Raw genomic sequence first — 18,498 nt, 5'->3', positions numbered from 1 at the left:
TGTCTTTCATCTCTCTCCTTCTTTCTTTCTTTCTTTCTTCCTTCCTTCCTTCCTTCCTTCCTTCCTTCCTTCCTTCCTTCCTTCCTTCCTTCCTTCCTTCCCTGCCTGCCTGCCTGCCTGCCTGCCTGCCTGCCTTCCTTCCTTCCTTCCTTCCTTCCTTCCTTCCTTCCTTCCTTCCTTCTTTCTTTCTCTTTCCTGCTTGACCTGGCTTCAAACACAATCCTCAGATCTCAGCATCCTATGTAGCTAGGATCACACACATGAGCCACTAATAACCTTTATATAATGTGGTCAAAAGCATTTGCTTAAATAAAATTCCATGAAGTTACTGGGTGCTGGTGGCTCATACCTGTAATCCTTGGTACTCAGGAGGCTGAGCTCTGAGGATCATGATTCGCAGCCAGCTGGAGGACAAAAATCCATAAGGCTTTTATCTCCAATTAGCCACCAGAAAACCAGAAATGATACTGTGGCTCAAGTGGTAGAACACTAGCTTTGAGTTGATGAGTTCAGGAATAGTGCCCAGGCCCAGAGTTCAAGCCCCACAACCAAAAAAAGAAAAAAAAAATCCAAGAAGTGGCAACAAGAAGCTTGTTTCTGGAAAGTTACTTTCTGGCAGATTCAAGAGGTTTTCCTTGTTTTCAATGTCCTGAACGTTTCTCCTGCAGGAATAGTTCCCTTGGATTACTTCCAGAATCTACTTTTCTTTTCCTGCCTTCTCTGTTTTTCTACTTATCAGGACCTTTCATGCCATTTTCCTTTTTGCTGGTTCTAGGACTTGAACTCAGGATCTGGTGCCATCCTTACACTTCTTTTGCTCAAGATAGCACTCTACCTCTTGGGCTACAGCTCCACTTACAGCCTTTTGGTAGTTTATTGGAGATAGACTCACACAGGCTTTCTTGCCCAGAGTGGCTTTGATCCATGACCTTCAGGAGCTACTGGCCAGTGTAACCCATTGACACCTGGACTTTTGGTATTTTTTTCTTGTCCTCATTAACAGGCTCCTTTGAACTGTGTTGCTTTTTCTTTTCAGTTTTCCTACCTGGAGAAGCTGCTTTTGGTCCATGGAGCCTGGAGCTACAACCGGGTGACGAAGTGCATACTGTACTGTTTCTATAAGAATGTGGTCCTCTATATCATTGAGGTAATGAGGGGTGCTTTTCAGCTTGGGGGTGGGGTGGATAGGCCTCTCCTGAGGATATCTAGGGGCATTAAACAAGCAAGGGTATTACTATTGTAAAAGCAAAAAACAGTGTTAGAGCTCACTAAAATCTGAGCCACACAGCCTCATTTGAGGCTAATTCTGCCATCCCAGGTCTAGATCCTTGTGTGAAACATCACAGCCCTTTCTCTGTGCTCAGCATGCCTTCCTGTTCTGCCTTGCTCTGCTTTTACTCCACTGGTGCTAGAGGGCTTGGTCCCTTGCCTGTCTGTGGTGGAATGTCACTGCCGTTCATGAGATCCTCTTCCAAGGATGGTCAGACCAGTTCTTAATTTACTGTTTTTTCTGCTATGTTTCTTATGGAATATGTGTGTCTTCAAGACTTCCTTCACTGCTCCTGGGGTATTTGGCCATGGAGGCTTAGGTGAGAAGGGCATGGAAGCAGAGAGGACAGGGAAGACAAAACCAGCAAGATAATGTAAAATATCTCAGTGAGTTTTTATATTCCATTGTCCAACCATTTTTCAAGATGCCGATTCACTTGTAAAGCATATGTGCTTGCTCCAGAGTGTGTCCCAGAAGAGGTATAGAGGCATTTTATGTTTTATATTCATGGACTTGAACATCTCTTTCTTCTCTTTAAGCTTAGCTCTGCTGTTAAGATATAGCTGCTGGCTGGGCATGGTGGCTCTCACCTAGCTACTCAGGAGGCTGAGATCTGTGGATCAAGGTTCAAAATCAGCCTGGGCACAAAAAGACCTGAGACTCTTATCTCCAGTTAACCTCCAGAAAATGGGAAGTGGGGCTTGGCTCAAGGGTAGGGTGGGACCTTGAGCTGAAGAGCTAGGGACAACGCCCAGGCAGAGTTCAAGCCCTATGACCCACAAAACAGTACATATATATATATATATATGTATATATATTTCTTCTTTTCCTCCTCCTCGGCCGCCTCCTCCTCCTCCTCCTCCTCCTCCTCCTCCTCCTCCTCCTCCTTCTTCTCCTCCTCCTCCTCCTTCTTCTCCTCCTCCTCCTCCTTCTTCTCCTCCTTCTCCTTCTCCTCCTTCTCCTCCTTCTCCTTCTCCTCCTCCTCCTCCTCCTCCTTCTCCTCCTCCTCCTCCTCCTCCTCCTCCTCCTCCTCCTCCTCCTCCTCCTCCTTCTTCTTCTTCTTCTTCTTCTTCTTCAGATTAAAAGTCTGGGTTCTGTCTCTGAGCTTTTATATTCAAGACTAGCACTCTACCCTTTGAGCCATAACCCCACTTCTGGCCTTTTGATAGTTCATGGGAGATAAGCATCTGACAGACTTTCCTACCCAGTCTGGCCACACTCAGATCTCAGCCTCTTAAGTAGCAAAGGTTTCAGGCATGAGCCACCAGCCTCTGGACAGATGCAGCTTGTGAAGCCATCATGGTGTGTGGATTTCCAAATGAGTTTAGAAAAGGAACCTTGCTTACTCAGAAGCAAAGTTAATTGTTCATGGTGTTTTAATATCTCCTTTTATGGTTTGAGTTCTCAATTCTTGGAAAAAATAGTATCAAAGTCACAAATACTAAGTTTTCCAATACAGTCTCTTGAAATTCTCAATTCAGGTCATTTAACACATGGCTTGCTAATGGTAAGGTGACTAACATCTTGATCAGCCTGTGAATGAGTCATTTATCATATGTACAGCTTCACATCAGTCATCTGATAGCTAAACTATGAAAGAGTGTTTTAATGAATTGTGCACATTTGTGACTGTCCAAAACTACCCAGCCAAAGATGTACATGGAGTGGGGAAATAGCTGTGCTTCTCTCCATTCCCCAGTCTTCTTGGAGCCCACCTGGAAGCAGCCATGCATTTTCCTAGTTTACACAAAGGGCAGATTCTTTGTCAAATTGTATAGCCAGGATTTAACTGCACATGCAATGAAGGTGGCTTTTGGGAATCCACACAGAAAGCAGAGGTGTGGTTCAAGGAAGACAACACTAACTTTGAGCAAAACAGCCAAGTAAGAGAACAGGAGGTTCAAACCCAAGTACTGATATACATGCATGCATTCCCCCCCTCCCCGCACACACTCATACAAACATACATACACACACCACCATCACCAGCAGCAGCAGCAACAGCAGCACAACAACAACAAGAACAAAACATGAACAAACACCAACTCTAAACACTGGGAGTTACCTAATTATTAATGAATCTTACAAGTAATCCAGAGTTCTGGTTGTAAAATCTGTCCTGTTCTTTCTCATCTCTCTCCTTCATTCGAGATAAACCTATCTGCCTTTGTAAGTAGGGATGTTATTGCTCTGGGAAAAAAAAATCGTGCAACAGGACTTTGAGAGATTTGAAGGTGTAAGATTTGTGATGAATTCAAAATAGGAAGGCTGCAAAAAATAATTGCAAAAGCATGTTCCTAATTTGCTCATCTTGTGTTGTGATAGTCTAATCCATCTCCTCCTGGTAAGGACAGAAAAGATATTAGTGTAATATGAGTTTTTATAGTTGCTATCTTCTTCCTGGCTCTCATTTTCACAATTCCCTTTTGGCACTTAAAGATGTCTGTCCCCTCTCCTCTTGCCAGATATTTCACATCCACGATAGGAGTCACTCCTAAATGTCACTTGAGGTCATAGATAACAGTATAAAGGGCATTAAGATCGTGATTCCTCTTTGCCATCCCGAGTTTCCCCAGCATGCTTGGTTCCTGCAGCTGCTGGCTTCACAAGGTTTCTTCATAATCTGGTTTTCTTCACCAGCAGCAGATTACAGATAGTCTAGACTTCGTGTCCAGACCTTCCAACTGGAGCTCCCAACCCTTTCACTTTCCAGAGCATCTCTAGGGCCCTTCTTAGTCATTTACACCTACTATCTTGCCTTTTATTTTATTTATTTATTTTTAACTTTAAGTGGGTTGAGGCTGGAGAGAGGACAGTTTTAGTCTGCCTGAAAAGTATGATTTGGAACAAGGCCCTTAAAGTGCCATGTGAGTGACCTCCAATTAATTTTTTTGGTTCGAGCTAAGTAACAATGATTAAATGTTCTTCTCTAAATGGCCTTTCAGATGTTCTTTATACAGTTGGAAAGAAATGAATAAACTCTTCATTAGTCTGTGCTGAGCTTTCTGTTGAATGTTTTTAGAAGATACAAATTGGAAAACTACAAAAAAAACCCAAATCCTTGCTGGGTATCAGTGTCTCACAGCTATAATCCTAGATACTCAGTAGGCTGAGATCTAAGGATTTCACAGTTCAGTCATCCCAAGCAGAAAAGTCAGTGAGACCTTTATCTCCAATTGTCTACTGAGAACCAAGAAGTGAAACTAAGACCCAAATAATTAAGCATTAGCTTTGAACAAAATAGTTCAGGGACAGTGCTTAGGTCCTGTGTTCAAAACAAACAAACCTATGGCAAGAGCATTGATTCAGACATTGTCTGCTGGTACCAGTTTATTTGCCTACATTGGCCTCTACTTCAGACATAATTTTAACAGTCACTGGTGGCTCATGCTTGTAATCCTAGCTACTCAGGAGGCTGAGATCAGAGGATTGCAATTCAAAGCTAGCCCAGGCAGAAGAACATTCAAGTCTCTTATTTGTATTTAACCACCCTAAACCCAGAAGTGGAGGTGTGGCTTGAGTGGTAGAGCACCATCTTTGAGCAAATAAGCTAAGGGATAGTTGCCCATGCTCTGAGTTCAAGTCCCAGTACCAGCACAAAAACATTTAATTTAAAAATGTCATTTTAATGTGTTTTGAACTGTGACATCAAAGTTTATTATAAGTTGATTTTGTTATGTACCAAAAATTCTAAAAATGCCTTCATAATTATTTGTTCAAGTAAGAATAAGTTTAACACATTATTTATTTCTCTTGTGGCTTTGTCATAACTCAAAGAAAGACCGTTTGCAATAGCCAATATGTTCTAATCTCATATATCCTCTTTTATATTATAACTACCAGTCATTTAAAAATGCAGTCTATGGGGCCGGGAGTTTGGCCTAGTGGTAGAGTGCTTGCCTAGCATGCACGAAGACCTGGGCTTGATTCCTCGGTACCACATACATAGCAAAAAGCCAGAAGTGGTGCTGTGGCTCAAGTGGTAGAGCCCTAGCCTTGAGAAAATCCAGGGACAGTGCTCAGGCCCTGTGAGTCCAAGCCCAGGACTGGCAATAAAAATGTTGTCTAAAAGCAATTTGGCAAATTAAATTACATATGTGTGCAGGTGCACATGCACACACACACACACACACACACACACACACACACATGCTTTACATCCTTAGCTATTATTATGAGGATCATTATATGATTTAAATTGCCAATAAAGACCATAAGCCTGTGATGTAATGAAATCTACTCATTTGGTAGACTAACCTATAAAAATGAGCTTTTCTATCCAAGAAACACATGGGCTTGCTCTTATTGCTGCATAGAACAAACCAGAAGTCTTCACCATTTACTTCCCTTTACATATTATTTGGCCTGATCTTTTCTCTGTACATCTAAACAGATAGACATTTTTAGTTAAATGTAATACTACTGTACATTCTTCAACTCATGTTTCACACAAAAAAAGCAGTTTGAGGCCATTTCCCTTTTCTGAAGTTTCAGGGTATAACATCTTACTGTGTGATGTCCTATAATCTATTTAACCAATTCTTGCAAATTGTCTCCAAACATACCAACTTTCTCGCTAGTAAATATTTCACCAAAATGATGTTCATAGAATTAGACCAGTTTCACCACATTGCCTTGAATATAACATCTGCTTACTATAGGCATTATTTAAAAAATCTGTGCAGCAGGCTCTTTGTTGGTGTCAGATTTTATTTAGTACTGATTGATTGTGCTACATAAAATATGTTCATAGCAAAGTCATCATTAGTTGAAGTGATTCAGAAAATAAGAACTGTTGTGTGCTGGTGACTTATTCCTGCAATCTCAACAATTCAAGGAGGTTGAGACCTGAGGATCTCAGTTTGAAGCTAACCTGGAGAGCAAAGCATGAAAGGCACAAGACTTTTATCTCTTGTTAACCAGCAAAAAAGCTAGAAGTAGAGCTATGGCTCAAGTGGTAGAGTGTTAGTATTGAACAACAACAATAACAAAAAGCAAAAAACAAAAACTCAGGGACAACACCCAGGCCCTGAAATTAAGCTCCAGTACTGGCAGAAAAAAAACCCCAAACAAACAATAAAAGAACCAAAGCATAGAATCTGTGGTTTCATGGTAATAATAAGTAGAACAAGAACTGCATAAAACCTTTGCCTCCATGTCCTTGGGATTTAACTTAGTATCCTTTACTTGGATGAAGGCTAAATGCTGTACTTTCTCAACTACGTCTGAAGCAGCCTAGGCTGGCTGGGAGCTGTAATGTTCAGATGTCAGCCTTCTTGAGTAGCTTAGATTACAGGTATTACCAGCATCAGCAGACTCCATGGTTGATTCTTGACACAACGGCATTTCATGATGACAAAAGATGAAATTCCAGGTGGCTAAGCATTCCTCTTAGAGTATATGCATCTGGCTTGGCAGAGAACCTTTAAGGATTCTGATAGGATTTAAGGGACTAGATGAACAGCTAAATTTGAATGTGTTAATAGATAATAAGCAAATTGAAAACACAATAGACACATAGGCCTTTTTGCAAAGGCTGTGGCCTCAACAAGCATACAAGCCAACTCCTTTTTAGTGGCCAACAGCTCTTGGATAGGCAGAATGCTATGACTGAGATCAGTTCCAGCCTAGTGAAAGGGAAGGTAGGAGAGATAAGGGTGGCATACATGTAGAAAGGAAAGCTATCATGCTTACCTAACATCATGAATTGTAAAACTCATGAATTTTTGGGTGGTTCGTCTTGTGTATTGTGTGTGTGAGTGTGTATGTGTGTGTGTGTGTGTGTGTGTGTGTGTTGGTACAAGGGCTTGAACTCAGGGCCTGGGCACTGTTCTTCAGACTTTTTTTTTTTTTTACTCAAACATAACTGGCACTCTATCACTTGAGCCACAACTCCAATTCCAGAATTTTTGCTGATTAATTGGCGATTAAAGTCTCATGGATTTGTCTGCCCAGGCTATTTTGAACTGTGATTCTTAGATCTCAGCTTTTTGAATAGCTAGGATTATGCCAATGCCCTGCCTTGTAGCAATGTTTTGAGTATAAAGTATTGATGGGAAAATGTTTTTGGAAAATTAACTTAAAGCAACCTGAAGTCTACTTCTCTATCTCCTCTCCATCAGGCATTCTTTGGTAATGAGGGCTGGTTGAACAAAGTTTGCTGTTGGAAGAGAGTTGGGAAGTCAACTAAAAAGTCTTAAGGCTAAAGTACATTGTGGTAGCTGCTGGCTTACAGAAGACCACCTGCATTGATAACCTGAAGCAAGGGTACTTTACAGGGAGAGAGCAATTGGGGCTTTTAGGGATGTAATGAGCTAAGATTGAATGGTAGGTAGGAACTGATCCAGTAAAAGGAATAGTAATCCTAGCTACTCAGGAGGCAGATCTGAGGAGTTAGTGCACAGCCAGACCAAGCAGGAAAGTCCATGAGACTTATCTCCAATAAACCACCAGAAAGCCTGGAGTAGTAATGTGGCTTAAGTGGTAGAATGTTGGCCTTGAGTAAAAAAAAGTTAAGGCTCAGGGTCCAAGTCCTGAATTCAAGCCCCAGTACCTGCACTGAAAGAAAAGGAAAAAAGGAAGAGAAAGGTAAAGAAAGGAAATAGAAGGAAAGGAAATAGAAAAGGCAAGATAAGACGGGCAAGAGAAGGGCAGATCAGTATGCCAGAGGGGCTAGCACCTGTCTTTCCCATTCAGACTCTGTTTTGATTCGAGCTCTGTGATAAATGTCCAAAGTTAGCTGAGCCCTTGGCCAGGCAAAGGGGTTTTATATTTCAGTTGGAAGATGGCTGTAGAACTAGTTTGGCATGTGGCTTAGGAATGTTCACTTAAAGGCCAGTTGCTTGGTGCTAATGGGCAGAGCTAGGAGTTGATTAGCAAAAGGTGGACATAGGGTTGGGGGTGGGGCAGGGTGATGGAGGAGGTCAGTATAAAGCCAGAGAAATACTAGCAGTCTAGAGGGATTCCACAGCAAGATTCACAATCACTTTGAACTTTATAAAAATAGACTCTTGCTGCCTTTTACATGTGACAATGTATGCTTATTTTTAATGATGTTATTGCAGCTGCCTTACCTGAAAGGGTCATTATAAAGACCTGGCTTTTTTTTTTTAAGAAAGCATTTAGGCATGGATGGTTTAAAAATTGAGTCTTTGAAACTCTATAAAATGTTTAAATCTCCTTGGGGGGAAAACGTGGACATTGAGAAACAAAATTTATATATATATATATATATATATATATAAATTTATTGAGCCATGTAAACTTTGAGAGGTCAGCTAAATATTGGAGCTGTGCTTTGTCATCTGACTGTTTTCTCTCTCTCTCTCTCTCTGAGTGTGTCTGTGTCTGTCTCTCTCTGTCTCAGTGTCTCTGTTTCTCTTTCTTTCTGTGTCTCTCTGCATTTCTTTTTGCCAATTATTGAACAAGGACAAAATTAAGTCCCAGCAAGGGGATCCCACATTTCTTGTGTGTGTGTGCTGGTATGGGACCTGAACTCAGAGCCTCTTGCTATTGCTTGCTTATCATTCAGAAAAATAGTTTTCCAACCATACAGGTAGGGGATAGATAGGGAATAAATATTTGTTCATTTTGCTCGTGCTTCCAGCCTATATGGTTTTGGCAGCACTAACAGATAATATCCCTTGGCAGTCAGAATGACAGGGACATTGAAGGTGGGGGCTCAACCAGTACTCTTGGTATGAAGATCCATAGTGATTCCTCCATCCTGTAGCAATGAATCCCAGAGTGTTTCTGGACCTCAAGTTTCAGCCCATTCATAAAAACTAGTCTTTGCCAATCAAACACCAACTTCACAGTTTGGTCTACCTATCTCTGCTTTTGGATGACGGGGAAGACGTTTGGAGATTTCTCCAGAAATGTTGGAAACTTTTTTTGGAAGGGGCTTAGTGTGGGTAGGTATATACCAGGTAAGCCAGCTCTCCTTTACTTACCCAGGGAACCTTTATTCCCTCTCCCCTTACATGTTAATCCCCTACTTGCTTAGTATGATTGTTTTGTTTGATTGTTGTTGTTGTTGTTGTTGTTAGCTCAAAGCTGGTGGTTCAACACTTGAGCCACAGCTCACTTCCTGCTTTTTGTTGGTTAATTCAAGATTTAAAAAAAAAAAAAAAGTCTTATGGACTTGCCTGACTAGCCTGGTTTGAACTGCCATTCTCAGATCTCAACTTCCTAAGTAGCTAGGATTACAGGCATAAGCCACCAACTCCCATCCCAAATTGTGTTTAAATATTGTTGCACCTTGCATCCCTCCTTCTTGTACTCAGTGACAGCACCCACATGTCCTAGAACTGGCTACTTATACTGTAGTGCCATTTTTATTTAGCAATAAAGAATCATTAGGTCTGTCCTTGAGCTCTTCTGCTCAATGCTAGAGCTCTACCACTGAGTCACAGTACCACTTCCGGTTTTCTGGTGATTAATTGATGATAGTCTCATAGTCTTTTGTGCCCAGGCTGGCTTTGAATTGAGACCCTCAGATCTCAGCCTCCTGAGCAGCTAGGATTACAGGCATGAGCTACCAGTGCCTGGCAAGAATCATTCTTTTACGACTTCGCTCCCCACAGGGCAGGAAACACAGGCTCTATAGGCAGATTGAACACATAATCTACTGTGTGCTTTGCTTTTTGTTGTTTTTATTTTTGTTGTTGTTGTTGTTCAGTTTTATTTGGTTTATAAGCTACTGTATAAGGGAGGATTGCTTAAGTATCATATTCTATGTCTTTCATTTTAGGAACTGCCTTTCTGGTCTAAATTAGATCTTTCAGACAACTGCACCCTTCAAATACTAGGAGTTAAATATGTATTATATTGGTTCAATAAATTTTTGTGGGCCAGTACTGGGGCTTAAATTCAGAGCTTGGTCACTGTCTCTTAGCTTTTTTTACTCAAGACTGGAGCTCTTACTCTTGAACCACACCTCCACTTTTGGCTTTTTGGTGGCTAATTGGAGATAAGAGTCTCACAGACTTCCAGCTGAGGCTGGCTTCAAACCACAATCCATCTGAGTAGTTAGAATTGCAAGTGAACCATTGTCTCCTGCTTTCAGCTTTATCTTTGGAAGAATGAAGTATAATTTTTACTCCATTTTTTTAAACTTATTCCTATTTTCACTTAACTTTTATCTTGGCTAAAATTAAATAGATTTAGCTAAAACTTAACAGATTTAGCCAGATGCTGGTGGCTCACACCTGTGGTCTAAGCTACTCAAGAGGCTGAGATCTGAGGATCATGGTTTGAAGCCAGCCCAGGTAGGAAAGCCTGTGGATTCTTGTCTCCAATTAACTGCCAAAAAGCTGAAGTGGAACTGTGGTTCAAGTGGTAGAGTGTAGCCTTGAGCAAAAAACTCAGGGACAGTGCCCAGGCCCAGGGTGTATAAGCCCCAGGATTAGCACACTCACCCCCCCTCCCACCCCCCCACCCCCGCACACAAAGATTGTCATTCTTGTAAAGTTGACTTTACCAACATTTTGTCCTAGTGAACTTTTTCTCACCAATGTTAAATTTTCTGTGTGTTTCTGTTTCCTTTACTCTGATTTCTTCTGTCACTGGAAACCTAGCTCCCTACAATTTAGGACATCAGATAACTTCTAATTTTACAAATCAATTCTATGATGTATGGCAGCTAATCATGCCAGCATGTTTATTTTTATCTCTGTTCACCTAAGTGATACCATTCTGAGCAACTGAGTTTCTATGTTATTTAGCTAAGTCTGTTAGTATATCCAATATCAAGAATGGGGCTTCTATTATAGGTGATAGGAAAGCCCCTGTTAAAACAGGAAGAACACACCCTGTAGCAGGGGAAAGAGATAATCATAGGAAGCTAAGGGTATTCCAAACCCATTACTTCCCTTGTGGAAAATGAATCTGTGAGTTTGACAGTTATTAGGTTGTTGAGGATCCTGAGCAATGAAATCTCTCCTGCAATTTGCTGTAAGCTGGTTATTCTGGTATAGACAGGTAGTGTTTTTGTTTTGTTTTGTTTTGTTTTGGCTTGTCTTGCCAGTTCTGGGGACTGAACTCAGGGCCTGAGCACTGTCCTTGGGCTTTCCTCAAAGCCAGTGCTCTACCACTTGAGCCACAGCACCACTGGCTTTTCTATATATGTGGTACCGAGGAATTGAACCTGGGTCTTCGTGTATGCTGGGCAAGCACTGTACCACTAGGCTAAACTCCTGGCCTTGAAATGTAGCTTTTCTCTCAAGTTTAAAACACTTTGTGTATGGAAGTATGATATACATTTCTTTTCTTTCATTTATTTTGTGCTAGTCTTTGGACTTGAACTCAGGGCCTAGACTCTGTCCTGAGGTTTACTCTACCACCTGGACCACATCTCCGCTTTTGACTTTTGAGTGATTAATTGGAGATAAAAGTTTCAAAAACTCTACTGCCCAAGTTGTCTTCAAACTGTGATCCTCAAATCTCAGCCTCCTGCTAGATTACAGGCATAAGCTACTGGCACCTGGCAACATACATTTCTTATGTCAAACTCAACTCATCTTTCTTCTTGTTGGACTTAGTGCTTTTGACCTTTAGTTCAGTGAGCTTCTATTAATATGTATCACAGCAGGAAGCTCATGTCTCTCTAGTAAGTGTTTGTACTTTTAAGTCATAAGTAACCTCTGCTACATTCTGGCAATTTGCTTGAGCAGCTAGATTGGTTTTCCAGCAGATATCTTAGGCATTTTGAATGCCCTCTACTTCTCAAGTTCAGGGTCTTGGCAGATTGAGTAGGCTATTTAAAGAAGGTTCAGAAACTAGCGTAGTGTGAATGCTTTTATTTTTTTTTGCATGAATTCCCAAACCAACTGGTAGCAACCTATTAAATACTGCTATATCTCCAGAGCATGCCAGTAAAATATTGGTTAAAATACTGGCCTCTTTAATCCAGGGATTACAAAATGATGTTTATTACTCAGTTCCTTGAACTAAGCTGAATGTTGGTCTAGTAAGCTTTTTGTCAGGCTCTTGACATCTGAAAGTTTGTGGGGTTTTTTCCCCCCCATAATATAAGCTATTAAGTAGAAGCATTAGCCTCCTTATTAACCTTCCCCTTGAAGGTTTTCTTTGTTCTTTTGAAGATGTTTATTAGTTTACTACTTTCTCTTTGTTTATATATTCATGCAGCAAATTTAACTTTTTCAATACACATCTCTTCTGAGGCTCACCAGACATATAGGGGGTCACTTCTATACTTAGACCCAAATCAGCCCATGACTCCAGAAATTCCCAGTTCCCTTTGCAATCAGTGCCCATGCCCCTAGGGGCAACTGCTTTGTTTTCTTGCCCTATAGTTCTGCCTTTCTCAAAATGCCAAATGGAATTGTGCAGTATGTAGTCTTCTGATTCTGGCTCCTTTCACTTAGTATATAATATGCTTGGAATTTATCATTGTTGCTGTGAGTTTCATTAATTTATCTTTTGTTACTTTTTCTTTCCTTTTTTTTTTTTTTGCCAGTCCTGGGGCTTGAACTCAGAGCCTGAGCCCTGTCCCTGATCTTTTGCTCAAAACTAGCACTCTACCACTTGAGCCACCGTACCACTTCTGGCTGTGGACTTTTCAGAATGCCCAAGCTGGCTTCAAATTGTAATCCTCAGATTTTAGCCTCCTGAGTAGATAGGGTTACAGGCCTCAGCCCCTAGTGCCTGGCCATTTTGTTACTTTTTAGCTATTAAGTATTTGGACACACACAAAATAAAACACCAAAGCAAACTCCTTGTTAAGGAAGATACCTCAAACCAGATGTCAGCAGATTCTCAGGACTCACTTTATATTGGGTCTCTTGCTACCCTCCCTTCCCCCACCCCCAACATGTTCCTGATTTGATTGGTTGGTTATGAGATGACATGTGTTATGAGAAGTGTCATGACTGCTTTCCCTGCCTTGGAGCTCGAGTGCAGAAGTTTCTCTTTGATCGGATTCCCTGCTTTTGAGTATCAGTATGGAAAGGGTTCTAGAATGGATGGAAACTGGGGGAATGTGCACTTAGCCATCGCTGTGAAGTTGCATGTATTTGAGGCCCAAGCCTATAAGGACAAATGAGTATTTGCTGCATCATTTCTACCACCATGTTGGAGCTGGTCCCAGCCCTCATCTTCTAGCTTAAGTCCTATTTGGGAAGGCCTAACTTGCTCTCAGGAGGTAATGCATTTACCTTATTCCAAACTTGTAAAATTATTGAGCATTCAACATAATATCTGGTCTTGTCTCTGACCAAACAGCATCCTGCAGTCCTAATATGTACAATTTCAGGTACAAGGTAGGATCAAGGTTTTCTTCACCATGCTGTTCTTCACACAGGAGGTTTCATGTTAGAGATGAACTTAATAGCATACCCCATTATCTTTCCACATCAGTTCTAGAAGGCCTTCTCATTTATTTCCAATTGTAGAGCAAGCATTCTATGAGGTAAGTGGTGTATTTAACCAGACCCCTATTGATGGACACTTGGGTTTTCCCCAACTTCCCCTTTTTCCTGTAATAAACTATGCTGCAGTATTGGATGCAATGTTAGAAGTAGGACTTCATGTCAAAGGTGTCACAGCATGAATAACTTTGAGAACAGACATGAGGGGGAGGAAGAAACATAAAAGAAAGGCTTCTCTAGGAAGCAATGCAGAAGCTGTGAGTAGATTTTTGGACTATAGCCTCTATTGAGTCTTAGCTGCAGGCCACAAAAGTGAATAAATTTCAGAGGACCTGAGCCCTAGCAGAGAATGCAGAGCCATGTACTCTCTGCTGACCCTTGACCTAGGCCATATCTGTGGTCTATGATGACATTGTCATTGTCTGAGCCACTAAACTTGCGAAGCATTTGTGAAGAAGCCATAATTAACTTGTACAATAACTCTTGATTTGCATGTGGGTGTGTGTGTGCACATGTGTGTTACCAGTTTGTGGCTTGAACTCAGGGTATGGCCACTGTTACTTAGCAGTTTTGCTCCACTAGTGCTCTACCACTTGAGCTAAACCTTCACTTCCAGCTTTCTTTTTCATGTTTTTTATTGTAATTAATAGAAGGGTTACATTATATTCACCAGTAGAAGGTACATTACTTCACATACATTGATACCCTTTCTCATATCATGGTCCCCATTTTCCTCCCCCCCCCACTCCACTTCCAGCTTTTTTGCTGATTAACTGAAGATAAGAGTCTCATGGATTTTTCTGCTTGGGCTGGTTTTGAACCACAAATCTCATCTCCTGAGTAGCAAGGTTTACAGGCTTGAGCCACTGATGCCTGGCTTCTTTTCCCATTCTTGAGAAATTAGATGACTCAAGGATGTTGGCATGGATTTTTTTTCATACCATTGGGCAATCAGGGTTTTATGTTTCTTAATATTTTAGAGTTGTAAGAAGATGATAGTTGAAATGGCCATGTTTATATAGATTTCCTTGGCCCTTAAGTATCAATTTCACAGTGAATCATAAATCATAAGTTACAAATGCAAAATCCTTCTTGTGAAATTTAGTATGGTTAGTCAATTTCTTTTCCATATCCACTCAGTGACAGCTGAAGGAAGTTCTTTAGAATGACAGATTGTCGGCATACTCACATAGGTTGTCTTAGATGTATATTTTTAGCAAGAGTGGAAAATTTCTTAATAAATTTCTCTCAGAAATATAATATGGAAAAGAATTGTTACTCCATGTGTTAAATTTGCTGATGTTTTTGTCTTGGGATAATAGCCAACCTAAATCAATAATAATTAACAATTATCTTATAAGAGAGTTTACTAAAAAAAAACCCTCCAGTATCTATTAGAACATAGCTATTGATAAATAGTAAATTTATCTGAGATATTCATGACCTAAAATTTAAAAAAAATGTAAAGCAATCTAAACTTTTTTGGGGGTCCTTCATTGCATTTTACTAGTTAATTCATCTGTCCTTTAAAAAAGGCTAATTAAAACTTGGCTGAAGGATGGTTGGCATCTATGGCTTAGCCCTCGTAATCCTAGCTACTACTCAGGAGACTGAGATCTGATGATTGAAGTTTGAAACCAGCCCAGGCAGAAACGCCCACAAGACTCATCTCCATTTAACCAGCAAAAACTAGAATTGTAACTGTGGCTCAAGTGGCTTTTTCCCTTGAGTGAAAAAGCCAAGCAAAGAATATGAGGCCCCCAGCTTAACTCAGTTTACTGACATGCGCACGCATGTGCGTGTGCGCGCACGCACGTGTGCACACACACACACACACACACACTCACGCAAGCACACTCACACACACGTGCAGCATAAGGTTGAAAGCACTTCTTCATGGTGAATATGTGTGTGTGTGTGTGTGTGAGAGAGAGAGAGAGGGGGGGGAAGAGAGAGAGAAAGAGAGAAAGGAAAAGAGAGGGAGAGGGAGAGGGAGAAGGAGAGGGAGGGAGATATTTCAAACTAAAATCTCTGTCAGACAGAGAAATGTTATCATTTTGTCTCTGGGAAATAATTAGGTTCCAGAGCTTCCCACCAGCCTGCAGCAGCAAGCATTCTTTGGTGGGATTCTGGGCAGGGCAGTTCTGGGTAAGTCTCCACACATCCTAGGGGAATGTGGCCTCCCACAGCTGAACTGATACTAGGACTCCTGACACCTTCCTCAACCTCCTGATGGAAACCTAGCTCTCAGAGACATGTGTATGTATCCTCCAGGGTGGAAATCGGCCCTCAGGCATTGTGAACACACCAATGGCAGGAATTAGGCTTGGAATAATTTATAGATCTATATTAGCAAAAAGGATTAATGTAAACAAATGTAAAAAGCTGTGTCTGGTTCCCTCTCAGCTTCTGTCAGAGACTTCCCGTCAGCACCAAGCACAATATGAACAGGAAGCACTTTGGAACTTTATTTACTGGAATACTGTAAGTTTATACTTGGAAGTATAATTATTGAGCATTTTTAATGACCAAGAAAAACATTTTTTAGGGTAAAGAATAGGATGAGGCTAAATGAAAGGATCTCCAGGATCCTTTAGCTTTAGCTTGTGTGATTGTTGTTCTTAATGTACTATGTTATTTCTCTTCTCTTTTGTTGCCCTTTGGTTAATCTATATTGTTACCATATCTGACTTTGTTACTTGGCATATTGTATATACATTTATTTGATTATTGAGAGGGGGTGTCAATGTGTGAGAAGTAATATACCTTTTATTTGGTGACTATAACTGTAAAAAGAATGACATTTTATGGCATAATAACTTATCTGTGCAAATATGTGAATTAGAAAAGTCTAGAATGACAAAAAAGCACATACATCTATAAATGTGTGTATTTGAGTAGCACATGTATGTATGATATTCTCTATTCACTTTCTAGATTTCTTTGAATGTTCTAAACTGGAAAGTTCATTTTATTATCAGGAAAACACATATAAATAATTCATGTATATCTGTGAGTAGATGCTATAATGAAAGAGGTTAGATGAAAGGGAACCAGAGATATGGCTGGGATAGATGTTAAAAACAAAATAATCTACTGAGCCACTGGGGTTCACACATGAAATCTTAGCTATTCGGTAGACTGAAATCAGAGGATTATGATTTGCAGATAGCCTTGGTAGACAAATCCCAGAGATACTTATCTCCAATTAACCAGCTACAAGCCAGAAGTGAAGGCTCAAGTAACAGAGCGCCAGTCTCGCAGGAAAAAGCCAAGTGAGCCTGCTGCTGGTGTCTCATACTTGTGATCCTAGCTATTCAGTAGTCTGAGATCTGAGGATAACAGTTCAAATCCATCCTGTGCATGAAAATCCATGACTCTTATCTGCAGTTAACCATTAAAAAGCTAGAAGTGGAACTGTGTCTCAAATGGTAGAGCACTAGCCTTCAGCAAAAATGCTCAGAGGCAGTGCCCAGGCCCTAGAATAGCCATTAGCTAATGGTTTCAAGTGAAAAGAGGTTTACCATCCCAGTATCTTCTTTGAAAAACATCGAGTTGGCAGCCAGGAGTTCAGCCTAGCTAGTAGAGTGCTTGCTTAGCATGCCCTGGGTTTCATTCCTTGGTTACCACATACACAGAAAAGGTCAGAAGTGGTGCTGTGGCTCATGTAGTAGAAAGCTAGCCTTGAGAAAGCTCAAGAACAATGCCCTGAGTTCAATCCCCAATACTGGGAAAACAAAAATGAAAACCAACATTGAGTTGTAGATTATTTAATAGATCAAGCAGATGTGGTATATATATATATATATATATATATATATATATATATATATATATATACAATGGAATTCTATGCTTCCATCAAAAAAAATGACATCACCCCATTTGTAAGGAAATGGAAAGACTTGGGAATAAATCATATTAAGTAAGCCAGATCCAAAGAAACATAGGCTCCATGGTTTCCCTCATTTGTAATAATTAGTATACGTCTAGGATGGTCCTAAGAGAGAATCAAAATAGCTCAAAAGCTATGTACACATGATCATATAAAATGATGCTAATCGAAATGAATTCGAAGATATGGGAAAAAAAGGTTTTGTTTTGTTTTGTTTTTCTTTTGCCTGGGGCTTGAACTCAGAGCCTGAGCACTGTCCTTGGGCATTCTCAAGGCCAGAGCTCTATCACTTGAGCCACAGCACCACTTCTGGCCTTTTCTATGTATGTGGTACCCTGGTCTTCGTGCATGTTAGGCAAGCACTATACCACTAGGCCAAACTCCTTGCCCCTGTTGTTGTTTTTAACTTACTGTGTCAAGTTATTTCTTTCTGGTTTATCCTCAATAGTTACTGTTATTTATTCTAGTACCCTGTATCTTGTATATATGTTTACCTGATTTGGGGAAGGGAAGGGAAATAACAAAATGGTGAAACAAAGAGTGAACCAATGTAACAGTGATACTCACAAGACACTGGGTTGGAAATGAACTTTACAACATGGGCGGGGTTGAGGGAGTTGCTGAGATCTAGGTATATTGTGTATATGTTTATTTGAAATAGGAAAGGGAAGGGGAAAAAACAAGAAGATTGGGAGGGCGTGGGGAAGGGAAATGGGGGCAAAAACATAAGAAAGGCAATGTGTGAGAAGTAATGCACCTACTATCTGGAGAATGTAACTGTAACCTCTCCATATATTACCTTGACAATAAAAAACAAAATGAAGAAAAAAAGGAGTTGCTGAGCTCTCACCTATCAGAAAAAAAAATACACTTCCATTTAAGCCATGGAACTTGAAATCTCAGCTCTTATCTTGCTTGGATTTCTGAGGTGTTCATAGAAGAAC

At 40.6% G+C, this 18,498-nt stretch overlaps 1 protein-coding gene across 3 annotated transcripts in view; it reads left to right on the top strand.

Moving 5' to 3' along the window:
* Window positions 1-18,498, top strand: part of Atp8a2 (ATPase phospholipid transporting 8A2) — a 445,427-nt gene that overhangs the window by 273,823 nt on the left and 153,106 nt on the right. For all 3 annotated transcript variants that reach the window (XM_090342380.1, XM_090342381.1, XM_090342382.1), the window contains exon 27: window positions 1,037-1,147. In XM_090342380.1, the coding sequence (XP_090198506.1) occupies window positions 1,037-1,147 (111 nt within the window). The remainder of the gene's footprint in view (window positions 1-1,036; window positions 1,148-18,498) is intronic.

Source organism: Megascapheus bottae, chromosome 11 (genome assembly GCF_031878675.1).
Source record: "Megascapheus bottae isolate mThoBot1 chromosome 11, mThoBot2.hap1, whole genome shotgun sequence".
In the NCBI taxonomy this organism is placed as follows: domain Eukaryota; kingdom Metazoa; phylum Chordata; class Mammalia; order Rodentia; family Geomyidae; genus Megascapheus; species Megascapheus bottae.
This window is presented reverse-complemented; position numbering and strand designations above follow the sequence as displayed.